Source organism: Maylandia zebra, linkage group LG15 (genome assembly GCF_041146795.1).
Source record: "Maylandia zebra isolate NMK-2024a linkage group LG15, Mzebra_GT3a, whole genome shotgun sequence".
Taxonomy (NCBI): Eukaryota; Metazoa; Chordata; class Actinopteri; order Cichliformes; family Cichlidae; genus Maylandia; species Maylandia zebra.
Window position 1 is genome coordinate 37,577,548 of NC_135181.1, and position 20,794 is coordinate 37,598,341.

General features: G+C 41.9%; 2 protein-coding genes across 5 annotated transcripts in view; both read right to left on the reverse strand.

Moving 5' to 3' along the window:
- Positions 1-6,412: 6,412 nt before the first annotated feature.
- Positions 6,413-10,325, reverse strand: b3gnt7 (UDP-GlcNAc:betaGal beta-1,3-N-acetylglucosaminyltransferase 7). Its single transcript, XM_004561987.3, has 2 exons — positions 10,087-10,325; positions 6,413-8,930 (listed from the first exon to the last, which is right to left on the reverse strand). Coding segments are annotated over exons 1-2 (1,224 nt in total). The 5' UTR covers positions 10,089-10,325; the 3' UTR covers positions 6,413-7,708.
- Positions 10,326-17,931: 7,606 nt separating this feature from the next.
- The window catches only part of armc9 (armadillo repeat containing 9), a 31,510-nt gene continuing 28,647 nt past the window's right edge, over positions 17,932-20,794 (reverse strand). For all 4 annotated transcript variants that reach the window (XM_024805206.2, XM_024805208.2, XM_024805205.2 and 1 more), the window contains one exon: positions 17,932-19,127. In XM_024805206.2, the coding sequence (XP_024660974.1) occupies positions 19,105-19,127 (23 nt within the window). In that variant the 3' untranslated portion in view covers positions 17,932-19,104. The remainder of the gene's footprint in view (positions 19,128-20,794) is intronic.

Sequence of the window (20,794 nt, forward strand, 5' to 3'; positions counted from 1 at the left end):
TCCAAGTTTGTATTCAGGAAACAAACCTTCCTGCTTTAAAGATTAGTACATCAATGCAGATGGCTGTCCGTCCCCAAGCCTGCTTCTACTCCAGGTTTCCTCCTATTACAAGGAATTTTTCCTTCCCACCATTGCAAATTGCTCGCTCATAGAGGCTTGCTCCATTATTGGTATTCTCTCCAAAACCTTAATGCGAATTGACGCTATTCACAATTTGTTACATTATTTTGGATGTTTGTGATCTGTAGGCCAGCAGTTTTTTTTTATTTCTTGTTTAACTATGAAATTTCATAAACCTAAAACCTCTGGAATTTATGTATGGTGTTCATATTGAATATACAGAATAAGAAAGATCTGAATAGAAAAATGGGGTTTGTTGTGAGAGGATCTGGAGGACTGCGGAGCTAAGAGCCCTGACATCATGGCGTCAGGACAATAATCTGCCTCTTAACATCAGCAAGAACAAGGATCCAGGACCTCTACTGACAGCGCTGTAGGAGGAAGGCCCCACAGATCCTCTCTTATCCCACCCACCACAGCCATACACCTCTCACACTCCTTCCATCAGGTAGGAGGTGCAGGAGCATCCAGACTCGCAGCAGCAGATTCAGGGACAGTTTCTACCCACAATCTATCAGTTCTACTGAACTACTGAAATATTAGACAGTTGGTGCAATCACTGCACACACTGTACATGTAAATACATTACCTCTGCACTACAGCCACCACAGTATTTTTAGTAATTTGTATTTATATATTTCTTTATGTTACGTATGTGTAATCAGTTTGTTTTTTTTTTGTTTTTTTTTTTTTTTTTAAGGGGCTTTGACCTAAGAATTTCATTGCTGGTAGTGACATGCCATTGTTACCTGTATATAACTAATTAAACTTGGACTTGATTTGATTGAGCTTTATCCCAAGAAACTATAGCCTACGCATGATGACACAGTGTCACTAGATTATCCTCTCAGCTCTTAAAAGTCATTCAGGCTCCAAAGCAAAGTTTGCTAATCGTCATGAAAGTTAAGCGTTAAAGATTTCATCTCATAAAAGCAGATTTGTTTAAACAGGATTTCTTTCTTTAATAATACAACACAACAGAGCATACAAACTGAACACACTGGGGCCAAGTTACTTAATAAATGTTTGTCTCCTAATGACCTGCGAGTATGAACTCTGCTGCTTTAAGCACGGAGCAAGGGAATTAAAACGTGGATACCTGTCCCTCAGGATACAAAAACTCTTATTGTTATCTTTACACACTTGATACCTGTGAAAAATGTATCGAAAGACTTGAACTGTGACATTCTTTCAAATTAAATCAAATACACCTGTGGCTGTGGCAACCTCCCTTCTGAATCAGGGAGCAGCCAAAGGTAGCTCTAAAAGTCAATAAAATGCTTGTTGGGAACACCATCCATCCATCCTCATCCGCTTTGTCCGGGGCCGGGTCGCGGGGGCAGCAGCCTAAGCAAAGAGGCCCAGACCTCCCTCTCCCCAGCCACCTCCTCCAGCTTATCCGGGGGAACACCAAGGCGTTCCCAGGCCAGCCAAGAGATATAATCTCTCCAGCGTGTCCTGGGTCTGCCCCGGGGCCTCCTCCCGGTGGGACATGCCTGGAACACCTTACCCAGGAGGCGCCCAGGGGGCATCCTTGTCAGATGCCCGAACCACCTCAGCTGGCTCCTTTCGATGTGGAGCAGCAGCTGCTCTACTCTGAGCCCCTCCCGGATGGCCGAACTTCTCACCCTATCTCTAAGGGAGAGGCCAGCCACCCTTCGGAGGAAGCTCATTTCTGCCGCTTGTATCTGCGATCTCGTTCTTTCGGTCACTACCCACAGCTCGTGGCCATAGGTGAGGGTAGGGACGTAGATCGACCGGTAAATTGAGAGCTTCGCTTTTACACTCAGCTCCCTCTTCACCACGACGGACCGGTGCAGCGTCCGCATCACTGCAGCTGCAGCCCCAATCCGTCTGTCGATCTCCGGCTCCCTTCTCCCATCACTCGCGAACAAGACCCCGAGATACTTGAACTCCTCCACTTGGGGCAGGAACTCATCCCTGACCCGGAGTGGGCACTCCACCCTTTTCCGGCTGAGAACCATGGCCTCAGATTTGGAGGTGCTGATCCTCATTCCCGCTGCTTCACACTCGGCTGCGAACCGTTCCAGTGCAAGCTGGAGGCCCTCACCCGATGGAGCCAACAGAACCACATCATCTGCAAAAATCAGAGATGAGATTCTGAGGCCACCAAAGCGAAAGCCCTCCGCCACTTGGCTGCGCCTAGAAATCCTGTCCATAAAAATTATGAACAGAACCGGAGACAAAGGGCAGCCCTGGCGGAGCCCATCACCCACCGGGAACGAGTCCGACTTATTGCCGGCAATGCGAACCAAGCTCTTGCAACGGTTGTATAGGGATCGAATGGCCCGTAGCAATGGGCCAGACACCCCATATTCCCGCAACACCTCCCACAGGACACCCCGAGGGACACGGTCGAATGCCTTCTCCAAGTCCACAAAACACATGTAGACTGGTTGGGCAAACTCCCATGCACCCTCAAGTATCCTGGAGAGGATAAAGAGCTTTGTTGGGAACACTTGCGGTTTATTTTACCACATACAAAGTGGACAACAAGCACTATGGGAATAGCAGGCTCTGATATTAAAATAAAACACCATAAAAAGATTCCAAAGATTAGACAAGAAGGGGATTATTTTGTCTGAGGATCACGAGTGCTTTGAATACATGTTGAGATACTGCTGTACTAAATAAGTCAACCACATGGTGCCGCTAGAGGGCAAGCCGACTGAAACTGAGGCGCAAATAAGCCTGAGAGATTTGCACTCAGTACGAATCAACTCGTCTTAACACGCTTTACCACAGATGTAATGGATGTCTGATAGAAAGCAGTTCTTTATGCAGATTGCCAAAATCATAAAATACAGCAGCCAGCTTCGAAACTGACCCAGGGGTTAGGCACAAAAAGTGATTGCTTGTATTCAAACAGTGAGACAGTTAGCCTATGTCAAACAAATCTCATGAATGATGTTAAACCACTTTGAGCAAACAACACAAACAGCATTCCTGTCACAAGCCAGAAGCTGCAGTCAGAGTTTAGCAAAGTGACTCCTGTGTATGCTTTATTTATCTAAAAGGCAAAAGGTGTGAGTGACATTAAAAATGTATTTTTGTTAAGGGCAGAAGAGGTTCTAACACATATAATATAATCGTTCTATTTTCTCTCTCCCCATCATCTTGTGTATCTTCAATGATCAATTATCACATAAAGGCAAAAATGCTAAAAAAAAAAAAAGTCATCTTAAGAAGCAAAAAAGTTATGTAATCCAGGCAAGTAGGTGACAAAAACTATCAGCAAACAGCACTTCTATAAAGGACGGGCTGTTACTGTAACTCTGATCTCTGATTGTTCACATGTAAGAGGACTCGGTGCGACCTGACTCGGAGTTCCTGTGGCAGGCGTGTCTTTTGTCAGTGACACCAGCAGACAGGAGACAGCGCCATGCTGCCATCAGATGGCTCTCCCAGCTGAACAGGGATCTTTGTTCCTGTAGGTTCCTGGGCAGGAGGCACTGATGATGGCACCACTGAATACCTCCATTGAGAGGTTTGTTGTACCACCCCCAACCCCTCCCTGCCTTCAACACTGACAGAGGTCACGCTAGCGTTTCTCTGTGGCCTTGTGACGGTCGTCTGCAGTGACTGCCGTGCTTTCTTTTCTGTTTCAGGACTCTGTTGAAAGCTTATGTGGACAGACAAGAAGACACATAAATAAACACTGAGTGTTATCTCATCTGATAATCAGCTAATCTAAATAATCTCACTCTAGTTCTCTTCACTTATGTACAGCACTTACGTACAGCACAGATAATGATTGTAAAGATTGTGGGGGTTTTTGTATGCCACTTTATCCATCCAAAACACATATTTTTGAAAGAAAAGGTACAAGCTTTATTAACTTTATTGTTTTTGTATAGTGTTTTTTGTCTTAATGTCTATAGTAGTTATCTCAAATATTAGGCCCAGGGACCAGAATCGGCCAGGCAAAGGCTTCAATCTGGCCCACCGGAAGGCTTTGGGAAATGTGAAGGAGTGAATAGAATTTGAACTTTAAATTACATTTTCATAAGTTGGACAGCTTTTTCTATTGACAAACACCTCCCCAACTGCCATTCATACTACACCAAAAAGTTAAGAAATACAGGAGGATTACAAGCCAAATCCTAGCCTACCCCAATCCTAACCCAGTATCAATAGTGTTCCACAGTACTACCCTACAAACATCTATGACTTTTTCACTACAATAGTATCATTTTTACATTTCCTGGATGCTTGTAATACTGAAAAAAAATGTGCTTGGTTTTTCATTTGTGGGTATTACGATGACTCTGTAAAGTTTTACTGCTGCTTTTACACACTGGGATCACCTCCGGTGTCATGTCTTACAGGAAAAATGTAAAAAGTCTCTGTAACAGGGTTTATAGGGCACTACTGTGGAACAATAATAGTGACACTGACTGATCAGCACCATGATATCTGTATCTGCTCTCATGCCTGAGTGCAAACAGTTTCTGTGTGTGCCAAGGATACATCAGTTTACATATCTGACTCACTGGTATGCTGGATAGCAGTTTCGATTAATAAACACTGGGATACTGTTACATAGCAGTGTGATTTTCTGTCTTGGGCCAGTGACAAACAAATATGCAGTTTATTTCCAACTTCTCAGCCTGTAGACGGCTCTTAATCTAAGTCTATGCAAAGACATTCCCATCTTTTGTTATGTCAGTGCTGCTGCTGTAAAGGTCTTTGAAGAAAATAGAGGGTTGGTGTGAAGGTTTGCATCCCTGTCCACCTCACCCATTGGCCACGCTGACATCAAAAGCTTCCTCCAATTAGTGTTAGCAAATATTCGGCTCCTGGTCTACAGGCTGGTTGGGAAACTGGCTGTGGACTGACCATACAGCACTAGTTTCCCACACAGTGATAACAGTCACCGTGGTGAGAAATTCACTTTAGATTAAAGTAAATGTCGGCCAGTAGTTGATAAGCCTGTGTTTTCTTTTCTTGTCACTTTGGTTGGGAAAATCTCGGAATGTGTGTTGGAAGTTCAGCAGAGCGTACTGGGTTTCATGAATGTTTACTTCCTTTAGCGTTCCTCTCAGTGTAGAGGTTACAAAGGTAGTGAAGTAAGAATTGGTTGCTCTGCTGTGGCTGTTTTACTTGCTTGGGTGCTTGCGTTTGGGACGGTTTAACAGCTGAAAAATAGGAACACAATTAAGGCAGAGGAGATACCTTTGACTCTCACCATTTCCATTGTACATTGCAGTACAGTCACTATTTACTGACCTCTGTGTAAACTAGTTGTCACTCCCTGTTCGCTATATGCAGTGTGGAAAATTAAAACTCAGCTATTGCTCAGTCCTATTGTCAGCTCATACTCAATAAAACACACCGATAGAGCAAATTCACAATGGGGAGATTTCGGTTCCGATCCTTTGTGGGTTTGACTTCCGATCACTCTGTTTAACAAAGGGGAAAGAGATAAAACTTAAGCTATGGTTTTTGTGCCGGTGAGTGTGTCCTGGTGAAATACAATACAGAGAAGGCAAATTCCATTTCTACATGGCTTCTGTTGTCCTGAAAGAGATTGTGGAAAACAAGGGGGTATTTGTTTCCTTTTGCGATGCCCTCGTTATCTTTTTGTGAGATAGGTTCACTGCGGTGTGACACGTGACAGAAAAAGTGGGAAATGCCACAAGTAGCCAGCGCATTTCTGAAGACAAATACAAAAGAGGAAAAAGGGGCACAAAGTTCAGTGAAAACCTGAAGTGTTTGTAGTTTTTTGAGATCCTTTCCACCTTCTGTCAAAGATAGATCCTTTGGGGGTTGCATCAGGAAAAGCATCCTGCGTAGGAATCTGCCAAATCAGATAGGCAGGGTGTTACCTGCAGTGGCACACCCGTGTCATCAAGGGAGCAGCTAAAAGTCGTTTTTTAACAGGCTATAATCCAACCTGCTGGATTATACAGCACACATATTACGCTAGTAGAAATGGATTGGGATTCATGTAGGTTTTTTTAGTCTAACTTACTACTTCAAGAGCTTTGAGCTTTGGCACAGAATACTATATATTTTATGCCATTTTTAAGCACTTTATCTTTCACACATTTATTAATTTTTATTGAGCATATCTTTGGATCGGCCCTTAATCCCAACTCCCCTCCCAAGCGAGAATTCTCTACTGTAGGCACATTGAACGTCTATCTGTTAAAGTATACCACAATTCCTTGGTTTTTACTTCCACGTAGTTTCTTTGGGAAGATCAATCCACTGTTGTTGGATTTATCTTATTTTCAGACATTTGATGTAGATAAAGTCAAACACAGTGTCAATTGTCATGATATTTATTTACAGATGGCATTCTCTGTACATGACGATTTTTACGTATATTTACATTATGCAGACACAACCACCACCAACCACAATCGGTCATTTACATTCCTTTATCGTCCGTTGCCTTAAGTTAAAAGTAAAAGGCAAGCCCCCCCTTTTCTCGGGAGACGATTAAATTAACATGTCATAATGGTCGTACCAGCAAGAATTTAAGTTCACAGTGTCATTGTAAACCCCTCAACCAAATTCACGTCAAGTATATCAGCACATTCAAATCAAAAGAAAACATGTATGTAACAAGTCGTTTTCCCCCCCAGATAGTTAGCATATATGTAAAAGAGCTCCAGATCAAGTCAGCGAGTGTAGGGAATTCAACAGTACAGACAGTATCAATCTTACTTTAGGAGCAGGTACTGCATAGGAAGGAATTGACATGATATAGTGACCAAACGTGATCAAAGACAAAAGAGTTTTTGTCCAAATCATTGAGGTAGAGAGAGTTGTTTGTTTCTCTGCATGACATCCTTGTCCACATGAATGCAATGTGCAACACTTTGAAGACTGCTAGCATAACTGCAGGCTGTACCCTGGCTGCTAGGGCGTCCCACTAATACTAGCTGCCTCTATATTTTTGATATTCACCCAAGAAAACATGATTTCCCACGATTAATCCAAAATAAGACATAATATATAAAATAAAAGGCATTTGGGATTTTGTTCACCACCACAATTAATTGTTTTCACATTAGTGGGTTCAGTGTGATTTGGTGATGTTGTGATTCATGACACAGAACCCAAGACTTGGGTTCTGTGTCGGGACAATTCTAGATCATGTCGGAAGGATAAAGAGGAATAAGTCTCTGTCATTATTTTTTTTTTTAAAAAGACACAAGAGAATAAAATACCCACCAACTTAATGACAACTTAATCAACTTAGTATGCCCATTGATTTAGCAGCACAGTTTGGTTTTCTCTGAATCTGTGTGCCGACGGGGGTTGGTCCTTAAAAATGCCAACGTAAGCACACAATTCTAATTGAACTTAAAAAAATAATAAAAAATAAAATAAGCTCTGTATAATTTACTTTTGATAATCCTCTTCAAGAAATTGCACAACTGCTCACAAACAGAAAATTCAAATATTGTCCTGGTTTCACTCCACATACAGCTTCTGATAAACTATACCAGGAAGTTTGGCTCCTGCCTTACAGTGCGATGCACTTCCTCATAGCAGTCACCGAGGCAAGGCTGAGCTCGCTCGGTGCCGCTGTTCACCCGGTGTTCTCGCCAAGCTATAGGAGCTCCACCTTTTGTGAACAGACTAGTTCGCTGTTGACCAGATTCCACATGTGCTGGAGGTCCGACGGGAGCAGCTTGTGCACCACAATCATGTTCTTAAAAAAACAAGGTTCTCGGTTCAACTTGCTGTTCTTATTTTTCACCAAGCCAAACGTCTTAAAGGCGTTGTGTTTGACAGGCGTGACCTGAAGTACCTCCAGGCACATGCCCAAGAAGACATCGTCGATGGGGTAAAGCTCCAGCGTGTCTGCGGCCCAGTGAAGCCTACTCACGAGACTTCCATCCATTAGAAAACCGCCTCCACCTGCGTATGGAGGGTAGTGCGTCTTGTTATACAAAGCCTGGGGGATGTGATATTTGTTGTCCTTTTTACGAATAGGCTTCGCTTTGAAAATCACATCCCCAACAAACAGGTTCTTTCTGTGTCTGCTGTTTTCCAGGTATTCAAAAATATTTTTCACGCTGACAAAGACGTCATCATCCCCCTTGAAGACATATTGCACGTTGTAGCAGTAAGTATGGAACCACTTGAGGAAATGGGTCTCCTTGAGAGTCAGGTTGAAGAAGCTATCTAAGAAGTCCCACTGAAGAATATCGTTGTAAATCTGGTCTTCATACTCCACAAGTTTCTGATGATTTGCCCTTTCTGCCTCATTGGAGGACTTACCAAGAAGAAAGAGGGTCTTTATCCTTTTGCCGTCCACCACCTGCTCTCTGCCCCATGTTTTTCGGATGACCTCCCTGCGGTCATACTGAGTGGCCACTGATTTAATCACCATCAGCAGATACACCTCCCCTGTGCACTTCTCAGGGTGGTTGAGGGTCATGGGGAAATATCTGCAATGCCGATAAAGCAAAAACTGCTTGAAACTGTCCTCGAGGTTCTTGAACCACTCGTGTTTAGAAAAGTTGACATTGGCGCTACAGTTGGAACTCTTTACATCCCAAGTTGTGGGCCTGCCGTCCTCAGGGATTCTGGGCTTCTCTGTGGTGGTTGGAGCTTTTGGCTTTGACTGGTAGCTGCCAGACTTCCAGAAACTTTTTATCTGCAGGTATGAGTCAGCTCCAGATCCTGCTTCCTGAGCAGCATCCAAACGAGCGTGCCTCTCCAGCTCGAAGCTGATGCTCCCTCTCTGGACGGCCAATGCAACCACGGCTAGGAGAAACATGACACTCACCCTCTTGTACACTCTCCAACGATCTCTGCTATTCTTCCTGGGGGAAGATAAAAATCATGGGATTCCAGTTAGACACGGCAACATTATACCTTGTAATAGAGGGAAAGTTGATTATATAAACATTGTTAGTGAAAGGCATATGTGTGCAGTGTATACAAAGATTACCTCCAGGTCTTTATATCAAACAATGAGAGCTTATTTATTTATTTTTGCAGAGATTTGTGTATTGCAAAGTGACAAATGTTCATTTAGGATTAATTATTTAAAGAAAATTTAAGAAAAAAACACATAAGGGCGAAAATCATCAAAACTATAACACAACACCCTCGGAGGGTACCTACATAACAAACATGTTGCTGTATAGACAGAGAAAAGACATACGGATTGTCAGCATACCCACACGTCTCCAGAGATTCATTTGTAGTTTTGTGTATGGCCTAAAATGTAGTTGGGAAAGTCCTATGACACCTGGACAATTTTCACTTGAAACGTCATTTATAGATTACACAACCTATAGAGCCTTCACTATTACCATGTTTCTAGAGAAAAAAAACGCCCACCATAGATATATAACTTTCTATAGAAGAATAGTCATGAAATACGACTTATTTAACCAGCATCTGTGCTGTCTGTGGATTTTAAAAACATGGATTGTACTTCAGATTTTCTTCTATGCCAGGCTATATGGCTCTTTATTGCATTCATGATCAATAAGACACTCCTCTATTCCTGCATGGGCCCCTCTACTTCTGAAGATCACTATCTCCCCCCATCCCCATCCTCAAACAAAGTCCCTCCTGAAGCCACACAGTGGACATACAGCTACAAGTTACAGACAGGTGTATTTGTTCTCAACAACATCAGTAATAATAATAACAATAATAATGTGGTTAAGTCCTTAAAACTCTATAAGAGATCGATTCATTTTGCTTCTCACTAAATATTGTGGTTTTTCTTTGTTTGGTTATTTCAAAAGCTAATTCTCAACGTTCAATTGTTGCTTTCTCCTTGTCTTTTCCTTTTTCTTTCTTTTTTCTTTTTTACTTATCTGACAAGCCTACTTTCTAATAGACTTTAAAGATACAGAAAATCAGTTGAAATAAGTGAAAAAGAGGTTACGGTCAGATCAGACGAAAAAAAAAGAGAGGATAAACTATCCGTAATTAAATCTTTTAATAAAATACGCCACTTACATTTTTCCTTGTGCGTCAGATTCTTTGTGATGATGTGCCGGCGATGATCGATTAGTTTTGAGTGTTTTTGTTGTTGTTGTTTTTTTTAAAGGTAGAATGACTTTGCTTTATGTAATTTCCGCTTCTTGGAAAAAAGCTAAATATTCCTTTCCATCGAAACAGTCTTAAAGCATCAAGCGTCCCGTTTAAGAGAGAGTTTAAAGGTTTTCAGGGACTGTGGTGCGAATGTGCGCTGTATGGTCTGCGCCTCGGAGAGTGCGCTCAGGCGCAGAGATCCGCCTTTAAAAGCTCAGCCGCCGTTACGTAGCCTAGACTACACACACAACAGTTAATGAATGAACAGAGAGGGATGCATAGTGTCCACGACAGGCCAATTAATCATCAGCCGACTACCCTTAAACCTGCGACAAAGCAAATATTGAACTTCTTGTCATTTTATTTACTTACGTAGACGTATGTCGTCTGTATGAGGCGGATGAAGAGTGGAAAGGTGGCTTGTCCTGATCACATATCTGTGAGGGTATGGAGAGAAGGCAGAGGAGTTTTTCACCAATATTCAACAAAATTGTGGATTCCTGAGGAATGGAGAAGAAGCCTGTGGGCGACTTTCAAGAGCAAGGATCATGTACAGAGCTGTAGTCGACTACAGGGGGATGAAACTTATGATCCATGCCATCACGTTATGGGAAAGGGTTGCTAAAGCTAGGATAAGAAGAGAGGTGATCATCAGTGAGGAGCAATATGGCTATAAGCTGAGAAAGAGGTCCACAGATGCAATGTTGGCTTTGAGAATGTGGATGTAGAAGCATAAATAAGTCAAGAGGAGCTGCATGGTGTCTTTGTGGCGCTATGGAAAGCATGCGATAGGGAAATGTGGTATCTGGAGAAAGTCTGGAGAGGTAGATGTATGCACTGGAGAGAAGAGGAATGACATGGCGACAGAGAGATAGCAGCAAGACTAAAAGAGAGGGTAGCAATGCTATGATGAATGCTTTTGAGGAATCGTGTGAGGGTTTATATTGTCCCTTTCCTGATCACTCACGACTCACAACAGTAGAAACGAGTACATCAGAGGGACAGCTCAGGTTGAGAGGCTTGGAGACAAAATTAGGCTGGCGGTTGGACATGGATATGTTGAATATGGAGCTGTCAGGCAGGAAGAAAAGAGGAAGACCACAGAGACAGTTATGGAGGAGGAAGGAAGACCCATATCTTTTGTAACAAGAAAGATTTATCCAACTAAACTGTATATATAGTTTGGATTATTTATCTAAAGAAACATAAAGTGGTAGCTCGCGCTTTGCTCTCCTCTGCATTTTCATATTCCACTTGTTTGTACCTCATGCCCTATAAAGACCGCGGCGTGCTATAGCAACATAAGCCCTCTATACAGAATAGTAACCATTAACTTTGTCAGATAAATGCAGTAGATTGAAGTCAAGTACAATACATAAGTCCCATGAAATGTCACACAGCTGAAAGAAGAAAGAATTCCTTTGTTTTTTTAAGGCAGGTATTTGAATATAATTGTTGGAACCAGTGTTTTTGTTAACATCCGGTGTAAGTCCTGTAGAAATGTTTGCAAATAAGAATCAATCAGCGATATTACATTACAGGAAGTCTTCCTCATTTCTCCTCATTTTTACAGTCTTTTGAACAGCCAGAGAACTCAGTTGTTAAGGTCCAACCTCCACTTGCGTTAATCTAATGAAACTCCCAAGATATCAGTTATCAGACTATTTTTAAGTAAATCTGACACTAAGCCCCATTAGTTTAGGTTCAGTGTGTTTTTTTTTACTGATATTCTTGTTCTTTTCTATGGCTGTAGCCACTACAGAAGAAAAAAGCAAGTGATACACTCTGTCCTCAGTATTTTTGCATTGTGATGTGGCCGAAAGCAGCTGGTTATCCCAAATTATTTATTCTAAACTGTGAATTACTGTTAATAATTGATTAGATATCCCACACGTTTGAACTTTTACCTTTTAAGTAAGCGTTTCTTTACTTGCCGTATGATTAAATCTGATTTACTCTCCAAAAAAACAACCCTCTCACTTCTTAGTGTACATCTCTTTTCTGTGGGATAGTGTGGATGGGATTTTTTTGTATAAGCAGAAAAGGCTTTTTTTTAAGCATTCCCACTTTAAAATCGATTATTTCAGGTGTATACAGTGGGGCAAAAAAGTATTTAGTCAGCCACCGATGTGCAAGTTCCCCCCACTTAAAATGATGACAGAGGTCAGTAATTTGCACCAGAGGTACACTTCAACTGTGAGAGACAGAATATGAAAAAAAAATCCATGAATTCACATGGTAGGATTTGTAAAGAATTTATTCGTAAATCAGGGTGGAAAATAAGTATTTGGTCACCTCAAACAAGGAAAATCTCTGGCTCTCACAGACCTGTAACGTCTTCTGTAAGAAGCTTTTCTGTCCCCCACTCGTTACCTGTATGAATGGCACCTGTTTGAACTCATCATCTGTATAAAAGACACCTGTCCACAGCCTCAAACAGTCAGACTCCAAACGCCGCCATGGCCAAGACCAAAGAGCTTTCGAAGGACACCAGGAAAAGTATTGTAGACCTGCACCAGACTGGGAAGAGTGAATCTACAATAGGCAAGCAGCTTGGTGTGAAAAAATCAACTGTGGGAGCAATCATCAGAAAATGGAAGACATACAAGACCACTGATAATCTCCCTCGATCTGGGGCTCCACGCAAGATCTCATCCCGTGGGGTCAAAATGATCATGAGAACGGTGAGCAAAGATCCCAGAACCACACGGGGGGACCTGGTGAATGACCTGCAGAGAGCTGGGACCAAAGTAACAAAGGTCACCATCAGTAACACACTACAACGGCAGGGAATCAAATCCCGCAGTGCCAGACGTGTTCCGCTGCTGAAGCCAGTGCATGTCCAGGCCCGTCTGAAGTTTGCCAGAGAGCACATGGATGATACAGCAGAGGATTGGGAGAATGTCATGTGGTCAGATGAAACCAAAGTAGAACTTTTTGGTATAAACTCAACTCGTCGTGTTTGGAGGAAGAAGAATACTGAGTTGCATCCCAAGAACACCATACCTACTGTGAAGCGTGGGGGTGGAAACATCATGCTATGGGGCTGTTTTTCTGCCAAGGGGACAGGACGACTGATCCGTGTTAAGGACAGAATGAATGGGGCCATGTATCGTGAGATTTTGAGCCAAAACCTCCTTCCATCAGTGAGAACTTTGAAGATGAAACGAGGCTGGGTCTTCCAACATGACAATGATCCAAAACACACCGCCCGGGCAACAAAGGAGTGGCTCCGTAAGAAGCATTTGAAAGTCCTGGAGTGGCCTAGCCAGTCTCCAGACCTCAACCCCATAGAAAATCTGTGGCGGGAGTTGAAAGTCCGCGTTGCTCGGCGACAGCCCCAAAACATCACTGCTCTCGAGAAGATCTGCATGGAGGAATGGGCCAAAATACCAGCTACTGTGTGTGCAAACCTGGTAAAGACCTATAGTAAACGTTTGACCTCTGTTATTGCCAACAAAGGTTATGTTACAAAGTATTGAGTTGTATTTTTGTTATTGACCAAATACTTATTTTCCACCCTGATTTACCAATAAATTCTTTACAAATCCTACCATGTGGATTCATGGATTTTTTTTTTCACATTCTGTCTCTCACAGTTGAAGTGTACCTCTGGTGCAAATTACTGACCTCTGTCATCATTTTAGGTGGGGGAACTTGCACAATCGGTGGCTGACTAAATACTTTTTTGCCCCACTGTATAAATCTTTGGCCTGTCACATTATTCTCTAGGAAGGGCAAAATAAATAACAGAGCAACAATGATTTGCTAAAGTATTGTAATATTGCTTTATGGTTGTCCACTGATGTCAGAGGAGGTGCTGGGGTCAATGAGGCAATGCAGAGCAAACTACACAGTTTTTTTTAATCAGGTCTGTGGCCATTGACAGCCATTGTATGACAAAGAATTCCTTTTTCTTTTGACATCGCATACAAGGGATGCCTTTGATCCATTCTCAAGGAAGGTTTGTTTTTTGGATAAAAGCATAACTTTAATGTGAGTCACAAATCTTACTTACTCTGAAACAAAGGGAAAAATCCCAAATCAATCATTACAATGGGTGAACGCAATATCACGATGGTGAGGGCATGTACGATACTGGGGTTTGTGCAATATAATTGATGTGTTTCCGTTATTGTTATCTATACTGTCCTCTGTGTCCACTCTCCTTGTCATTGTTTGTTCTAGTATAATGTGATCACTGTTTTTGTCCTTGTCACGTGACCTGTAAATAGTGTCTCTGTATGTTTTTACTAACTTGTGTTTAACACCAACCTGCCAGAGGGTCTGCAGATGGAAATTAGCCCAAGGCTATAATCTGGCATATTTACATTTGTTAAAATGTTCATTAATATGTATTGCCCCTCTTTCTAAAAAAATAAATAAATAAATGTTTAATCAATAGATTAAATTAAATTAAATTAAATAGTGGCTGAAACTCTTGCTTGCAGAGCTGCCTTAACCAAAGCTGCTCTTAACCCTCGCTGTGGCAAACCGTGTGTTTCCGCCTCCTCGTTTTCTGGAGAAAGAACAACAAAATGTCTGTCTGCGCTTCAAAACAGGAATTTTTTAATACGAGCACAGCTGCGATCCAAAACCTCTCCTTCCTCTGCTTTTCTCCCCATTTCCTGAATCCAACCAGTCATCCTTCTCGGGGCCATGTGCATCCTGTTGCCTGCTGGCTGTTTTTTTCCGTTTTGATTTTTTTTTCAGCCCCCCCCCCCCCTATCTTATGTGGATTTAGTCTGTAGCAGTTCTGCAGACGAGTGAGTTGGATATGGACATCACAGTACCTGATCTTTTCCCCTGGCCACTTCGCTGACAACATAAGGACTGTCAGCTGAAGAATGAAAATAGAAGAATCAAATCTGCAATGCATATATATATATATTTTTTTATTTCAATCGTGGATCACATCATAGAGTTATGGATCCACAGAAAGTTATCAAAGAACTCTAACACGATCCCTTTTCATATCTGTCCCTCACGTCGACAACCACCAACGACGGTATCAAAAATCTTTGCCGACTCCTTTATGACTTCAGTCTAATTCTGCTTATGGAGGAATTAGAGAGTTGAGCTGAAAGGCCTGAGAAGTTGAGTGGATGAGAAAAGGATATTCTTAATACAAAATAAAGGAAAAAAAAAACTGCCAGTACTTTTTAGGGTTTGGGGAAGAAGTTTAACACCTGAGGGACTTTGGTCGTTACTTTGTCAACTAACTAACACCAGTGAACATGCTTAGGAAAATATGTCTTCTTCCTCTTAAATACAACTCCAAGCTCCTCGGTCACCATGAAAGAATTTACTGCTGGACAAGAAAAAGGTATCCTAAGGAGATTGTTTCTTTTCTTTCCTTCTTTTTTGCACTCAAGTCATCACTTGAGGACCTTTCTCTCTAAGAAAGGATAGAACAAAGGAGGTGTCACCAAGCCATGTTATAAATGCCACTTTCAGCCATGGCTACAAGTAAACACCGGGCTCCCCTTTAGCCAACCAGACTTCATTAGGCTCAGTAAACACTAAAATAAGGTCAGATTCGTCTCACTCTACGGTTTTTTCCATGCTTTGCTGATTTTGCTGACAAAAGTTTCCACTAATACCATATTAGTGCTGATGCACTTCCTGTTTTGGTTAAAATACATGACTCATTTAGACCTCCGGAAGCATACCAAAGAGAAAGCTGACTGAATGATATTAATTATATACTTGGCGTGATTTCTTTTAAACTGCTGTTTTCAAGGTGAAAGATTGAGCTGAGCCTATAGCTTTACCCCACCTCGACTCTGCCTCGCTGTAATCTTAGCGTGATGGGTTTATTACTCTAGCCAAACTGTGAAAAAACACTCAGTGGTAGTTTTCAGCTGGTATGAGTCACTAATCCCGTGCCTACCTCCTTCTTGATAAAGACACTCCGTAAACTCAAGACCCTCTCAATGGTAGGCCAGCACCTCGAGCTGCCTCTTATCTGGCATTGGTGTTTGTAAATGGGTAAATGAGTAAACCATTGAAAAAGATTTGTCGAAAGGTTAAGAAGGTGAAATTTTTTTGTGTGTCAAATACTGTTTGCAATCTTAAAAAATAGACCCTCATGCACAAATCCAGAAATGCTAAAGTCACCAATAGACAGGTCTTTCTGGGTGACTGCAGATATCAGAGAGTGAGATTTAAAGCGTCCTTGAAAACCTGCAGCAGGGATTTGATCCTGTGTATACACAATAACAAAAGTTTAACTGGTTTCACAGGAATTTCCCAAAGGTTAAACATGTCACAAAAAGGAGGAATTCATTTTTTAGTCTGTTTGATTCACACTTTGTCCTTTGGACATTACAATGTTTGGTATGAATGTTTCTGTTAATATCTCATCTCTTCCAATCCTGTGTCAAATAAATCGAATACAACAAGAACAGAGAGCTTCATGTCTTTAGCAGAGCAGCTGCGGGGCTCGACTTCACGCATGTGTTCAAAGGAATGGTCTGTGAAGGTTCTCAGTCATCCAGGTCATCGTAGTTCAAAGGAATGGGACAGGAGGAAGCAGGAGGTGGGGGAGACACTGGGATGCAGTCCCTTCTTGGCTGGCGTCACTCCTTTATCAGCAGTGCACATGGCTCCCTGCTGATAAACACAACTAAAGAGGGTGCCGGTGATCCTGATGACATATAGGGCCGTTTAGAAGCAGAAGTGGGACTTTTTGAGCACAAATTTAAAAAAAAACAACTTTGTCTATATATATATATGTTTTTTTTTAAAGTACACTATTCATTATTATGACTGAACCTGTTGTGAACAACCTTAGCTGTTAGTCCCCCCCCCCCCCCCCCCCTTTTTTTTAAATCCATGCTTTTGTTATGATAAGGAGCAGCAGCTTCCACTCTGTTGCAATTGCAGCTGGTCGGTTCCAGCAGGAGTGAAGCTTTCGGGGTTACACCTGGCAGCGACAGTGCGTCAGTCTGTCATGTGCGGTCCATTTCCTTGCATTGTGCTCCCCCTCGCTGGCAGCATTCGCAGCTGAATCGGTCAACTCTCAGGAGACAGCATGGAAGGGGTGTAAGGAATTCCCATCCAAATCTATCTTTCAACAGCCTTTATATTCCAGAGGTGGACTGACCATCTGTGTTATTAAATAAAGTCCTGCCAATATCTTGACAAAAGTGGACTTCATTCTGTGTTATTTGTCATGTACTCTAGTAAGTTGTGTAGCTCAGGGGCAGGAATGACATGTTCCCTAGAGGGCAAGGACCCATCCCATTGTACCGTTTTCCCATACTTCTTCCCTGTGCTGTCGTCACAACAGTGTATGACAACAATAACGCCATCAGTCAATACTTCACTTAAGTACGGGCACGGATACAAGGCTTAAAAATCGGGTTTGGAGAGGACAGCAGCTCAGGAGGCAACAGAACACTGTCTGGCAGGAATGACTCACAAGAGCTCTTACAGTCACATGTTTGATATAAATGACTGCCAATAACAGCAGCCCGATGGGAAGCAATTTCCCCATATGCCTCCCCTTAACCCTCAACCAGTCATGGTAGATCTCTGGAGGTTTCTTCCTGTTAAAAGGGTTTTTTTTCCTTCCCACTGTCACCAAGTGCTTGCTCATAGGGGGTCTGTCTCATTGTTGGGGTTTCTCTCTATTACTGTAGCATCTTTACCTTACACAATAAAGCACATTGAGGTGACTGCTGCTGTGAGCTGATGCTGTTTAAATAAACTGAACTGAATTTAAAGCAATGGAGAAAAAAATGGCAAGTAAAAGAAGCACTGGAGTGATTTTGCAAACTACTGACTCGTCACACATTTATTTATAACTGCTTGAAAGAATATTAACAGTAAAAATGCACTGCAACAGAAATGTCTCACCATAAATACACATAACCACACCTGCAAACGGTGCAAATAGACAAGCAACTAAAGCTGAATTTACGACATTAACACAAATTCAAGTTGTTTTTTCCCCCCTCAATTATAGTGTACATGCTACCTGTGTGTTGAAAGTAAAAAGTTCTGGATATCATTTAAAAACATGCACAGTCATACTAGGGCTCTAGCTCTTTCTTGTACAATCTTTTTTCGCATCTGCGAAACAGGAGCTGCCACAAAGAGCTATGCATTTGTGGCAATGTTTTACATTTGAAATACAGCTCGTATAATAATTTATTCATGTGGACAGACATCTTCCACCATAGTTAAAAATCAATACAGCACATTGTGAAATTCACGACGATTATTGATTTACAAATTCGAGATGAGAACTTTCAGTACCGGCTCTTGTACTGCTCTTTGCAATCGCGTTTAAGAGATAAAAATGTCTCTGCTGTAATTTTTAAGCTCCAATCCTCCTCCCTCTCACAGCCCTGGCTGTGTTTGATCTAAAATCTTGAGCTCATGTCCGAAATGATGAAAGTTATCCACAAAAAGAGGCATCTTGGGCAATCCCCACTCAAGTAATGAACATGCCAAGTAAGCAAGTAGGATTGAGTGAGAGCAAGAGAGAGGAGCGTTATCATATTCTGCCCCAACTCAGAGCGATACTAGACTTCGGAGTTAAAACACCTGAATCTTGTTACAAATAAATTCTGCCGTAGTTGGAGGGTGTCGCACACATTTTGTATCACCTTGAGTAGAAACTGCAGAAACTCAGGGCCAACAGAGACTGTCAGGTGCCCAGAGTCGCATGACTGTGGGTTGTGTTTATTGTCTAACGTCATATCAGGTTACAGAAGTAGTCTGCGCTGAAGCCGAAGGGCGAAAAGAGAGAAAAAAAAACCCCTAAATGCAGAACCACAATCATAGACATTGTTCCACCCAGTCCTGCTCCTCCTCTTGCCACTAAGCCTCGACCGTCTCTGTTTGACCCTGATCGTAACCTGGTTGGATGATGTTACAGGAAGCCCGATGCTCCTGGGAAGATAGTGCTACCTCGTGGTGACAGCTCCCTCCTCACCTCCTCTTTGATTGCCTGCCTGAAGACAGAGGGAGAGGGGAAGGAAGAAAGGTTGATAGGTTGATGAAAGGGGGTAAGAGGGAGAGAAAGCGGAGGACAATCAGACTTAATTCATCAATAAAATGAGAACAAAATTAAGCTGCTTTGTCACCAATGTATACAAAACGTAGTTGTTAAGCTCCTGTCACAGATTTAATCCAGACCTATTTAAAAAATAAAAAGGACAGTGCTGCTTCTTCAGCTTCTCTGGTTCTCAATTGGCTAGGACATTTTCCAAACACGTAACCGAGGTTATTATGGTTAACTAAAAATAAACACTTTATTTGAGTTAACCAAAATGAAAGGGACACAGTGGACGTTTTAGTTGTTAGTTTAATATCATTTTGTTACAACTTGCCTGATGAGGCTTTGATGGACACACTTACTGAGACTCAAAGACTGTGAGTCAACTGCTTTCAAAACGTTCAAGGTTTTTATTGTATTATCTACTGTGATTGCTCTAAATATTTCCTCTGACACCTGCCGGTCATACAACAGTAATTAAAAAGACTAAAACCAATAAAAACTGAACTGAAATGGACAAACCGGCTCTGGAAACCAACTGAAACTAAAGTGAATTAAAAATAAAAATCCCAAACTAAGCAAAAATAAAAACTTATTAGAAATCATAAAATTGTAAGAACTCTGCTCTTAACATTATGGCTCAGCAGAAACTCCTATCCTTGTCTCTACTTGCTAAGTGGGTGGCCTGTTAAGCCACACAAACATCTTTTCTTTACCCAAGGGAGCCTTTCACTCAGTCACAGCAGATATGTATGCTAGAAAAAACAAAACAAACAAAAAAGCCATTAGCCTGAGGGGAATCTTGCTCAAATGTGTGCTTGTTATTACACAGATCACTGAACCACCCCCCCCCCCCGACAATAGCTTGAAACATGCCAAAAAGCTTACTATACAATACAGGTTATTTTATATAGCATGTCTGTTTGCTTATTGCCCTTCAAGATGAGATGTGATTAAGTGACAAACATCTGATATTCGCCAGACCTCAGAAGTACAACACACTCACAGAAGGATGCGGTGGCTTTGAGTAGCTAATAGGTGCCATTACAAACTTCGTGGTAAGGGCACCCATCGGAAGAGCCGGAGGTAATCGCTCATGAAATGCAATTAGGATGCATGAGAGCATGGAGAGATGTTATCGGCCAACTAAGAGCACCAGATCATCTCTGCGCTGACTCCAGTTCTGTGTGTAAGACATGAAGTTGACAGCAAATAAAAATGGACCCAATATCAGGCCTGACAGTGCAGTGCCTCCAATAAAAGCTAACTCAATTAGATTTTCCCAATTTTCATTTTCCCAATAAGTGCTTACTGTGTTTTTTGTTTATAGCCATTGTTACGTTCTGCATGATAAGCCGACTTATGATTCAGACTACTTTGTGTCGCTGGCCATAACGGGAAAAACATTAATGCAGATTTATAAGGAAAGTCTTAAAAAAGGGGCATATTTTATTATATAGAGACTTCTGGCAGAGACTGGTAAGAAATGAAAGAGTGGCAAGTGAATATCCTTAGTGGAACTGAAGCAAAAGTTGCTGGGAACCAGTGCAACATTTTTACAGTTAATTTCCTTTAGCCATTGTGTTGCTGTTGTCTTGGTAAGTAAGTACGGCATGAAAAACT